Source organism: Thunnus thynnus, chromosome 19, assembly GCF_963924715.1.
Source record: "Thunnus thynnus chromosome 19, fThuThy2.1, whole genome shotgun sequence".
In the NCBI taxonomy this organism is placed as follows: Eukaryota; Metazoa; Chordata; class Actinopteri; order Scombriformes; family Scombridae; genus Thunnus; species Thunnus thynnus.
In genome coordinates, this window is record NC_089535.1 from 18,625,837 (window position 1) to 18,638,963 (window position 13,127).

At 39.0% G+C, this 13,127-nt stretch overlaps 1 protein-coding gene across 2 annotated transcripts in view; it reads right to left on the reverse strand.

Annotated features, from left to right (window-relative positions):
- Nucleotides 1–13,127, reverse strand: part of si:dkey-112m2.1 (transmembrane protein 132C) — a 177,485-nt gene that overhangs the window by 108,178 nt on the left and 56,180 nt on the right. For both annotated transcript variants that reach the window (XM_067574594.1, XM_067574595.1), the window contains exon 3: nt 10,190–11,114. In XM_067574594.1, the coding sequence (XP_067430695.1) occupies nt 10,190–11,114 (925 nt within the window). The remainder of the gene's footprint in view (nt 1–10,189; nt 11,115–13,127) is intronic.

Here is a 13,127-nt window from a genome sequence, read left to right on the forward strand (position 1 = left end):
CTGATCATTAGTTGAACAGGACATTTAGAACATAACGGGCTGTCATGTCAAGTAAAGTTTATTTTTATAGCCCAACATCATAAGTCTGTCCCAGAGCGATTTTCAGTTTGAACAACATACACCACCATCTATTCGTAATGGTAGTCTGAATTCAAATTTAAGAGCAACCATTCATTATTAGTGGAAGTCTTGTCGATTGAGTGTTAAGCACATTAGCAGGGTCTCGATTTATCTACAAATGATCACTGACTGTCCATACATGAATTTAAAAAAAGAAATAATAGGGGGTATCTGTCAGTTTTTCTTCAGTTTAATGTGTAATGGTTTGCAGAAATACACAGTATCTCCTGTAGTAAGTCTTTGATACTGTTTTGAGAACAAAAGTCCCAACTTTAAGGTTCACTTCTGTCTTCACTTGCTTTTTGTTTTTAATATATTTTCCTGTAGAACAATTGTTTTATTTGGCTTTCGAGTGCCAGCATGTGCAGTTATCTGACGGGCCAGACGCTGCATTTTAGCTTCAAACAGTAATGTTGAAAATTCTTGAAAACTGAGAACATCACAACTAATATAAAAGAGGTTTAAAATCTTTGAGAAACTGGAGACTTTGTAGTCTGGTTTAAATTACATGACTCAAGTAAAAACATGTTGTTCAGACTTTCTTCTTGCATCTGAGAAACATGTCTATGAGTCAATGATTTTTGGTCTTTTTCTCCTCTTGTCTCAGCCACAAAGCTTTTTCACACTTGCCGCTGATTCAAAATACAGCAGGTCTAATGAGACCTAAAAGACAGCGGACTGAAATATTCATTTAACAACCTTCAATAGATTTCCACCTGAATTTGAACAGGGCAATTCATTTTAATATTTTATTGATACCTTTTCAAAGTTTGAAATCACCTGCATATCACAAGCATATATTTAATGTATCTTTCACATTGTCAGTACAGAAGCATAGACTGTGTTTAGACTGACGACACAAACTGATTCCAGTTTTAATTGGAGCCCTTCAAAATAACCTTCCTTTCACTATTTAGGTCAATGGTTGGGCATCCTCTTGTTTTGACAATATGCAATAAAGTGAAGGAAGCCTCACCTCAATGCCAACAACTAAAATGCCCTCATCTTTTATGGTTTATTTTTAAGACAGTGGAATTTGGTTCTGATAGAGTTTAGATACTACTTGCCACAGTAACTCATTTGTTTTTGGATAGCTCCATGAAGGAGAATATGGACAGAAACTGACACTTCTTGATGCCAAGCATAAAGCCAGTTTTCCAATATTAGGTTATTTTATAGCTTCTCTTCATTTGAAATCAGAGTTATACACTTATAAACATTCAAAGCTGACATATTTTGAGAAATCTGTGATAAGACAAAACACATTTTTGCAGGAATACACTAACTCAATTCTATAACGGTATAACTCTGTGGCCTTTCTACATTTTTTTTTTTTACCAGCTATGGATATATAATATTCATATTCACTTATTTTTTAACACTTATTTGTAGACTTAAAGTACTATACAATCATAAGGTAGAGTTAAAAGTAGAGGTTAAAAATAAATTGATCAGAGAACAGATACAAGAATTAGAAATATGGCTAAATTGATACACAACCACAGACTAAATAATCTGCAGTGTATCAAACATATGATGTGTTATGTTTTTGTTTTAAATTGTGGACCATACAAAGTAGATACATGTCAAATTGTCTTGGAGGGATAGCTACACATCACTACCTACCACACGTACTTCAGTAATCCTAACACCAGTCCAGATATGGAGCGCCATTCTCTTGGGAAGACCCACTGCCGCTTCCTTCATTCTCTCTGCTGCCCTTATAAGAAGCCTGAAAGACTCTCACAAGTTCAAAGCAACCAGAGAGAAAAAAACCAAGCCGACCTCTGACTCTGTCCATACTCCAAGTCTTGGAGGCATGTGTCACTCTGAATGGTATGGTGCATTCGTATGACCCTCTGCCAAGCAGTGGGATCACAAAAATCCCTCTGGGACATGCAGCCTTTCCAAAGGCAGATGGACAGAGCTAGTGCAGAAAAACATGAAAACAGGCAACGGGAAAGTGGCAGAGCAATACATTCTGTGCTGTCCAATAAATTCATCAATTTAGACACAGATTCAAGAGAGGAAACGTGATGGAAAATCATTATGGTAGAAAATACAAGGATTCAAATAACTAGCTGCAGGCAACTGGTGATTGCTTTGTGGTGGCAGGGTCCAACAGAGAGCAGGATCTACATAGTGAGCAGTCTCCCCGGGCTGCAAATCACTAATTACTTATTAATGAGTAGATGAGGAAAGTCTGTGCTTTCAAAGTAAACACTGGTGAATGGGCCAACTGAGCGAAAGGAAAGAGGGAGCTGGGAAAATAAGGGCAGAAGAGGGTAAAGAGACTGAACTACATTGAGACAGATTGGACATCTAATTTGGTACCAGAGTCTTCATGAAATTTAAATATAAAAACAAGATTTTTTCCATTACTTGTGCACACAGGGGAGGAGCATGTCGAGCTCAGGGAGAGCATAAGTATGACAGAAAAGGAGAGTGCACGTACTGAGAGAGAAAGGTTAAACAACACAAGGAGGAGAGTGCAAACCAAGACAGAGCGGCAGATAAAATACAATAAAAAAGTACAGATAAGTACAGAAATGGAAATGGAAAAGAGACATACCTATCTTGAGTGACCTTTACCAAGAACTGAATCACAGAGGAGTGCAGTCAAGATAAGTGTAATACACTGAGGAGAACATCTTTATTCCAACCTTTTCTCCTGCTGATATTTCAGCAAACAATGGGCCAATAACAAACAGCCAAGGCACACGACCTGCAAATCTGAACTGTGTCAAGGATCACAATCAGCTCTACGTGAAGCACTGCATCATGTCTGAATAACACCTCAAAAAACATCAAACCAGCCTCAGTTAATTCCACTTCTTTATTCATGGTCCAAAACCTTGTTCACCTCCTAAATCTCTGCATAGTAAAACAACTCATGCTTACTGTTTGGGCTGGCACAGCATAAAGAATCTCATACTTATACCTTCACACTCTCAGATATTAGAAATTCATTTGCATTCATCAGCAACACTGCCCCTGGGGGGATCTGTGGAAATATGTTGGATTGTTTAGTCAAAATTACAATACAGCTGGGGCAATTTATCTTTTGAAAAGCCTGTTAATTTGTTCAGGAGGAAATGGTGTTTTCATTTGCATGTTGAATAAGGAGTAGCTGGAGAACCCTTTCCAACCTGTTACACCACTCTCTCCATGGCTAATGAGGCAGGGAGCAGAGAATTACTGATTCCAAAGGGAGCCTTTAGCATGACAAACACACCATGACTCTACAATTGGCACAGAGCAGGTCCACACATGCATGTATGTATGTATGTATGTATGTATGTGTGTGTGTGTGAGTGTCAGTATATGTGTATGCACACGTGTCTGCAAGTATAAGTGCATGTGTGCATATTCATGACTCTGTGTGTGCACAAATGTCTGTATGTTTTTCCAGCAGCTGGAATTAAAAGCCTGTAATTACATTCAAAATAATTACATTAGATTAGTTTCGATTAGATAAAATATATCCAATTAAGCAATGAGAGAGAGAAAAAAATGGGGAATAAAATAGCCCTTTGGTTAAGTGTGCTGATGTTGCTGTGCAACTGCTAAAGAGCTGGCTCGTCATTACTATGTATGATAATTTAAGGATAAATATGAAATATTATCATTCAAATATGTTATACTACATGAGGAAACTCAATTATTCCTCCTTGAAATTATATCCTGCACCATTAGTGAAAAGCTGGAAGTAAGATGACGCCAGGTACTGCAATAATTTCATCGTCATATATGCCATTTTCTAGGAAGATCCACAGTTTAAAAAGCTAATAAACAAGGTTATATCATTTAAATGTGACTTTTCTCTCAAATATATAAAGTTAAATGTCAACAAATAAGTAGGGTGTCAAAACTGATAATGGATTGACAGTTTAGGGAAGTCGCATCTGGCCAACAGAGGGCTCATTTCTGGTGCCCCAATAGCCACAAAGCTTAATTAAGTGTCAGCAAGCTTAACTGAATATTTGAAATGAGCAAATAAATTAGACTTAATTTATGTTTTTATTTAATCTCTAAAGTGTGCAGAGACTCATTGTGTGATGTTCCACTATAAATAAACTGAAGTTGAAGTAAACTTTTTAAAGTCCCCCTCCACTCAAAAATATGTTTTCCTTCTTTTTCCTACAGTTGGATGTTTGAGCTTCACTGTGCAGAATGATGTATGTGCAGAGTTTGATACTAGATGGCTGTTTTCTCATTCATCTGCTGAAAGTGGAAGTTTCTCTGGGCTCATTGAAAATCAAATTTTAGGGGGCAGGCCTATGAGCATGATTTGTGACATCGCATATAGTTTGGAAGCCAGTCATGGTCCAATATTCAACTTATTCAGACTTAAATCGCAAAAATTATTCTGTTTTGTATTCTCTTTCCTAATGGACATCACCCAAACACTTGCTTCTCCCTGATCCTGCCTACATCTAATATAAGTAAATGGGTGAACAAAGGGTGCAGAAGACATTGCCCTAAAACGAGTAAACAGTTGTATTCATTGTATAATCAAGAGCCCACACAGGGGATGCTGTCTGTATTTCTTGCATCATCAATAATTGTAGCTTATCATTATAGAAGCAGAAGTTTTTAGCCAATCTTTGATGATCTTTTAAGAAGAAAATGTATTACATTAGGTCTAATATTAACCATTGTCAGCTCCACTGGTCCAGTCAGATGGCAGCAATGCAACAAAAAAGGAGCAAGTAAAGAGTCAATAGCAAGATGGGATGGTTGGCTAAACTGCAGGCTGTTGCCACTTTGTATCCACACTATTGAATATTGGCATTGCTCTAACTATCACAGAAGCTGTGGGCCTCCAAGCTTTAAAAGTTGAGACAATATTTTCATTATGTTTATGAAAAATGGAAATTGGCATACATTTAGCATTAATGTTGAATTTAAATGTTTAAATTGAAATAAACTTTTGCCCGAAGTCCAAGGTTTTTGTTTTCTAGAGAATCCTTCTGCTTAGAGAGATTTAACAGTCTTCTATTGTTGGAGTCAAAGCTTGGCCGATCATGCTAGACAACAACACTGCTGGTAAACAGAAGTCTCCAGTGCACATACACTGAGAATGGACTTTTCAGGAATGTAAGAGACATCTTGCGTGAAGCAGTTACAGTTTTAAAATGAACAATAATTGATTAAGATGTCCCAAAACCGAAGATGCTTTCCAGATTGTACTACCCCTGTACACATTTAATTTCCCTGTTCCTGAGGGTATCCTTGTAGGTTGACATTGTACGGACTCTGGTACAAAGTGGCTCCCACTGCAGCCAGAGAGTGTGTTCTTTGTGTTAAATGAAAAACTGACTCTTCAAACTGAGAAAATGGAAATGGAAAGCAAATCACACTGTAACTTTTTGTCAGTCTGACCAAACACTTGTTGATTCAACTTAGTATTGAACGTGATATCTCTAGTTTAACTTATCTCAGTTAGTTCTATATTTTCACAACTCACAAGACAACTTTGAACTATTATTCAACATTAGTTCAGTTAAATTACTTTTTTTTAAGGCAGCAGGGGAACTTGCATTTCTAAGTTGAACAAGCTCAAAATCTATTACAACGTAGGAAAAAATGATTCCTGTGTGGGTAATACCAAAAAGAAAAATTTCACCACCATTAGTCATACTCTAAAATTATTTCTTTGCATTTGATTTGCTATTTGATTTCTGCACAGGATTACAACATTGAGATATCAGACTATGGTCTATATAAACCACTGTGACCCAAAAGATTGAGCCTGCTGATTGTATATGTTGCTCATAAACAAGCAAAGAAAGTAGACTAATACATTTCATAAATTGATGCATTTTGATTTTGAAAGGGAAGCTGCATGATGCTCTGCTTCATATAATAAGTCAGAATAAACCATTTCTCTTGCAGTCCTATTAAAAAGTGTAGAAAAGAGTAATTAAAAAAAAAATTGAGTGAAAAAACTACTGATTCCGTTGGTCAGCAGCACAAGTAGGAATAAAGGCTATCCAGAGAGATTCTCAGTATTTTTTTGTCACAAGTTAGACTGTAGTGATAGAGGAGAGGAGTAGATGAATTGAGGGGGGGGGGGGGATAATGGGAAAGAGAAGGGAGTAAATCCAGAGAACATAAATAGTTAATGATGCCTTAGCTACTGGGAGAAACACTGAAGCTACTTGTAAAGTAAGCTGTCCATAAACACACCCACACCAGTGCATAGTCAAACATTGGCCGACAGTATGCAAACACATACAGCGAGAGAGAGAAGCAGAGACTTGGCGTTCGACAGTTTGAAAACTCCCATCTTGAAAAGCTCAACACAGATGCACACATACTCCAGTTCCCACTTCCAGTGATGCTGAACTTGACTTTGCTCATACAGTAGCAGTGCTAACATACCGTCATCAGTGAAATTCAGTCACTGAGGGGATATCAAGCACTTAAAGGAGTATATTAAAGCAAAGGGTTTTTTTTATTATCAGGAAATCCAGAAGCTGAGAGAAAAAAAAACATACTGAATAGCACCACAGGTTTAGACCTGTAAGATAAAAGCAATGCACAACAGAGCTGACATGAGATTAATCAGCAGCGTTCGGATGTTCAATTATAGAGTTTGGTAAGCTGGCAGTCAAGTACTGTAAAGTAGCCTGTGATTTTCAAACACTTTGAGGTTTAATCTTTTGGTTGCTAATGAGGTATTTTGGTTGAATTTTAAGACTGTGCTATCCCAACGGAAAACATAAAAAAGATGAACTTCTGAACGATTGGGGCGCAATACTAGTGCAAAAAGAATTAAAGGAAAAAAACTACCTTTAAAGTTCCCATTTACACACATGCTGACAAATGTGATAAACACACACTGCGAGCGCTAATACTTCATGGGAGTTCATCATCACTGGAGTGAGAGAAAAAGCAATGAGGCTTTTTGGCAGATTTCCTGCTCACCCAGGGATGACAAATTGCCAAGGCTCTCTGTCACAGCTCCACTTTGAGGCTGCTAACTGTTTCATCTTCCATGATTTAGATCTCAGGCATAAAAGTAGCCCGGTGGAAATGCATATTCCTTACACCTTAATTTTCATCGCACAACATGGAGCAATTATAGTCACTTTGAATAGTAATTTGTATGAGACAAAGCTCAATGAATCAATAACAAGTGTGTTGCTCTTGTGTGGAATCACCTCAGATAGAACTTTCCTCCGACAGGCAATTTTGAAGGTGAGTACATGAAACAATCATTATAAATAGCACAAATGCATAATTGAGGTATTATTCAGTCAAAACCATCCCCTGCAGACTGTCAAATGCAATTTGGAGGAAACTAGTGTAACACAAACACATGAGGACCCCCTGCAGCTTACCTTGAGTGGGCCCCTTTCCTGCAGCACAGAGCTGGTGAATTTTAACATCTTTCATAGTGACAATACTTATTATTTCAAACGCACAATGAGAATAAACAGACCACTTTAGAACACTGGATACTGATTATGGAGTTTATTGTCTTGAGTAAATTTATAACTGTTGTAGCTTTTGAACATTACAAACTGTCAAAGTGTTACAGCCGCTGTCAAGGTGCTGATCCTGTGATGGCCATGATTGCGAGAGCTGTCCAAGCTACTCCGTATTCGACTCCTCCTCATTACTCACTGTCACAGAGAGCAGGATTTCATGATCAAAGTTACTATAAAAAGCCTAACTGCCCACTCAACTCAGATTGTTATACAACTGCACAACTGTACTGTGAGGATAGATAGAACAAGCTTTTCCTTTAAGGCCAAATTATTTTTTTATTTTAAATTGATTGCTCAAACAGAGCAACAAAGATTACATCAATTGTGAAAACATATATGTAAAACATATCGGTTTTCTTACAGGCTTGCAGGCGAGTATACATGCGCACATCTTTTGGATGAGCAAAATACCATACCACTCTCTTTAAGCATGTTTATTTTCAGTACTCAGGATGGCCAGCCCTGACAGTCTCTCCTGTGCCATGGTGCTTCTCTGATATGTTTTAATTAGTTTCAGTTTTGAGAAGGATCTTTCAGCACTTACGACAGTCACAGGTAGATGAAAGAAATAGTTTAATAGCTGTGGCTACATAAGGCACACTTGGTAATATGGAGTGGTGCTTTATGAGTAGAGTGTGTGCCAAATCTTGAACTAAACCATGCTCGATTTCCTATGGCGGACACTAATGTGCGTGTAAGTCATCTTTGTATTGGTCAGCTAGGGCACTTGCTAATTTACATATTTTATCATCGGATTTTAAAAAAAGTTCTTTTGGGCATAAAACTCCAAACCTCTGTGCCACAGAACCTGTATGTCACCTGTGCAATGGCAGTGTCTACAGCTGCGTAAAATACTGATACTGATGAAGTGCTCCTCCACATTCAGCAGCCTTTCATCTTCACATAACTCATCAAAATGTCTTTTGGTACATCTACATGTTTCTGTGGAAATGAAGGATCAGTACTCCATGACTGGGCAAGATTTTGGGCGATTTTTTTCAAAGCTGTGAACTCTCCTCTGAGTGAAGCAAGGATCTCAGATAATTTGCTTGCCTGCAAAATATTTATGTTCTGTTTTTGGAGACTTTGTGAAACAGTGTTGACTGTTTCCAGAATTTTACCCTGCATCACTGTTTGGAGGACAAATTCTATTTTTTAAAAAGAAATCTTATCATAATAGTTGTTGACAAACAGGGGCAGAGCCCATTTGGGCTGCGGGGTCCCCCTAGTTGGAGAATGTTAAGCACATCAATATCTCTCTATTATCTCTCCAAAATGACTTTGAAGGTCACAAAAACCACAAACAAACCTCTAATTTACCTATCATGAGATTTTTAAATATTTCATCTACAGCAGCCAGCATTCTTTGTCCACAGAGAAACCTAGCTAAAAGTGGTTTAACTCTTTATGTTATGGACTGTATTCAGTCAGGAGTTCAATATTTCAGTTATGCAAGAATAGTGCTTTATAAAAAAAAGATGGTTGAAAAGAAAATCTCTTGATGATATAAAGCCATGAAAATGACCCCTAAATTATAACCAGAGAAACAATACCAGAAATGAAACCTCTTCAATTTGCTCTCAGTTTTGTTGTTGAACATAACTGAAATAGTTTACACTTCCACTTGCTGAAAACTGTAAATAAGTACCAAGAGGTTTCAAGTTGGTCCAGAGCCAAGCTTTGGTGTGTAGCAAGCTATTTCTTTGTCATTGAAATAATTTGATTTTATCATAAATGTCTGCCAATTGATTTACTCTGCACAAGCAAAGCAGACAAAAGGGGTGAGTGTTGTTTCACACAATGAAGTAAGGATAATGATCATGATTACACAAGGGCACTCTTGGTTACCACTGTCTTGCTTACATTTCTTTTCATTTGCAATATTATGTCCTCCAGCTTAGTGGACAAATGACCTAAATACTGTAAACTACTTAAGTAACCAAGCTGCTCCTGGGCAGTAGAGTACTGTAGTAGTGTCATGGCAACATTGTCTGTGGACTGAAGTATGGTGTGGCAAATCAGAAGCTTATCATACACACATTTTCTAATCTCTAATGCCAGAGATTAATCCACGATTTTGCCAACTGCAGATTATTTCGATTAAACAAGCTGTAGTAGTAAGTAACATTTCCGAACCAAACAGTATCTGGTCAGTGGAAAAAGTAAATACAACGATCAGACTTCATCACTGTTGCTTACAAACTGATTTCTTGAACAAGGAGCCGCATAGTATCCGACAGGTCTGCGTGACCTTGCTACATACAGTGTAGTATTTTAGGAACAAAGAGGCATTGTACAAGATTATTAGTTATTGTCTGCATGAGTCATTTCAGAATATGACTCAGAACAACAATGAGTAACAATTTCTTGAGCAATTTTCCTCATAATAGTTGTATGCCTCAGCATAATTTCACACATAAATGACAGATGGGTATACTGTGATGAGCATTGATGGTTTTATCTATCGTTACTGACCAATCTGCTTGTTTGTCCAATTTGTTGTAGTTTGGAAAGTTAGAGAACCTTGGTGGAGCAGCAGAGTAAACTATATTAGGAGGAGGCTGACTCACCTGAGGGTGAAGATTTGCACTGAAGACAGTGTGGACAGAGCCAGAAAAGTAGAGACTGTTTCTCTCTGCCGGATAGGTTTGGAGGGTACCATCACCACAAAGTTATTGTCCAGCTTCAGCTCTGACAGTGGCTGAAACAGCCTGACACTCCCAATGCGCTGCATAGGTGTGTGCCCTGCAAAATAGCCCATCGGCTTCTGCTGATCTGTGCGGACAGAACTGCCCTTTCTCGAGTCCTCTGAGCTGCAGTCTCCACTGTCTGTGGTTTGAACCATGTAGTAGAGTTCCACAGGAGTGCCCTGGGCCTGCTCAGAAACCCTTTGCCTACCTGGTCTGACAGTGGGTGGGCTGAACCAGCTGGCTAGAGGCTCCAACTCAGCAACACATATCCCCAGTTCACCTTTTAGCCTGCATGTCCCACGCACCTCTTGAGTCTCGTGGAAGGCAAACATCCTAACACAGGGCAGCTTGTGGATGGCGCTGTAATCATCCCAGTCTCTCCCTGCAATATAGAACAACACTTGAACTTTTGGCCAACTGGGGTGAATCCTCTCACTGATAATATAGGTGTGGACCTTCCAGTTGAACGTAAAGAGAGGTGACGCTGATGCTGATGTTGGCACAGATGATGAAGTAAAGGAGGGTGTGTTGAAGGGCCCTGGCAGGGTTTGCAGCATCTCTAGAGGGACAGGCTGCTGGACAGACAGTGGCCCGTAGCTAGCATTGACAAAGGGCATCTGCCGAGCCTGGTGGATGAAGAAGGACTCTGTGCGGGCCTGCAGGCTGGAATTCCTCATTAAGTCCTGGTTTGCCTCCTGTAGGAAGAAAGCTGACTCAGCATTGAGGATCCGGTAGCTGACAGGCAGATAGATGGGCATGGGGCCATACCTCTGCAGGCCCTCCAGGATCACCTTGCTGTTCACCACTGAAACAGAGAAAGAAAATGACAATGAAGGAGATGTTATCTACCTGTTATCCTTTGTTTCAACAACTGAGGTAAAGACATCTGAAATAATCCAGAACACTTCTGGTCATGCATCATAGTACTTGTAGCTGTATGAGGATGATTCATCTTCTAAATTCTATCAACAAAGCCTGAGCCAGGCGTGAAATCAAAGAGCAGAATGAGAGAAAATTGCAGGAAATAACTCATGACCTGGACAGCGCACTTCACATTTAACATAACATTTGCATGCATTGCCTGCAACCTGAGGCAATCATATCTACAGTCAGCTCTAGCAGTGAATGTTAAATGGTTTGTTGTAGACATTTCCATATGATATCGCTTTCATGAGCCGCTGCTCTTATTTAAAAGAATGTGTTAGACTCAATCCAAAACACTTGCGTCTTTCTGAATCACTTGCTTATCAGCCTTGTCCACGTTCCCCCCTGCTCTCAATACTTTTCATTATTACAAACTAACTCTGTATGTAGTTTTCTCTCTTTCGATCTCACTTTTCATTTTTTCTTTTTTTTTATGACTTGATCTGCTTCCTCCTTCCTGCTTTCACACCAATCTCCTCTTATGCTTCACGACTGTCAAGTATGGAAAAGTGGCATCAAATGCCTGGTCAGTTTAGCCATGTCCCAATTCCATACTACATACAGCATTAATTGTGAGCAAGTTCTTAGTTTATAGTGCATTCACACTGGAAAAGTGACAGAATTACATACACAAAAATAACACCAGATTTTTGAATGTGCTGTTGTGCACTATTGCTCTATAATACAATGCACGAAGGAAAAGGAGGAGCTACACACAGCTGTATAAGATACATTATTTTTTCTGAAAAACATGTTTCTTTTCATGTATCATATTGGCAAAACATTTAAAAAGACATCCAGTCTTTCATGTCTCCCAACCTTTCTCTTTCTTTCTTACCGGTTCTGCTCACAACATAGTCCACCCCTATCTTAAACCAACCAGCGTGCCCATCCAACCTCACCAGACCAGTCTCTAAAACCTGCTTCCATTCCTCCCTCACTCCATCCTGCAAATCCTCCCCATCACTTCTTTCTATCTGCCATCAAGCTCAAGATATTTGGACTGATGGAGTAACCCATGAGAGCACATTGATTTTCTGTCCCGAACCCTCCGTGCTATGGGAGAGACGTGGCGTGACAGTGATTTGTGACAATCCATGGCAGCAGAGGAATGACCAGCTTGCCAGATGGCCAGAACCAGCGCCAGACACAAGAGCAGCACTTCAGAAAGGACCATCCCAACTCTAACACAGTGAAGACAGGAAACAAAGATGTAGTGATGGGTTACCCTACCTGCTCAAAACCCTGTTTTACCTTGATGTTTAAGAAAAAGAATGTCAATCTGGTCCCCAAATAAAATAATTAAATCTGACATTCATCTAGTTTTTTATGGAACATCAAAGCATTTGAACCCTTTTACTGTACATTCAGCAATATGCATTTAAGGCTTATTTACACAGATGAAAATGGCCTTTTATCTCCCTCTAATAATCAATACGTCTGACAAGGAGAGGAGCAGAGTGCCACTGTGCCTTGTACTGCGCCATACTCCAGGCTATTTAATATGTTGTACTATGGCCAGCTCCTGGTGCTGAAATGACATTTTCATTATCTACCTTTCATTTGTATGTCTTTGAGAGATGCCTTTTATCAAGACATACTGTCTTTTACTGTAACCTAGCCAAATGGGGTGCCTAATGAATCGATCGGAGACCTATTATCTGATCCCTCTGCATCTGTTATAACTTTTTAGTCTGGGTATACTGGGCCAGCTCAGTTTTTTTTTAGTACATTACACTGGTCAGGACTTGGATTGAAGCTCCAATGGCAAGAAATCAAAGTACGCCACACAGCTTCAGTCCATTTTATTCCCAAATAAATACAAAAATGTTGAAAATATGGCCTTTGTCTCCACCACAGCTTTGAATATTGTGTTGGCTGTCCAGATGAAAAA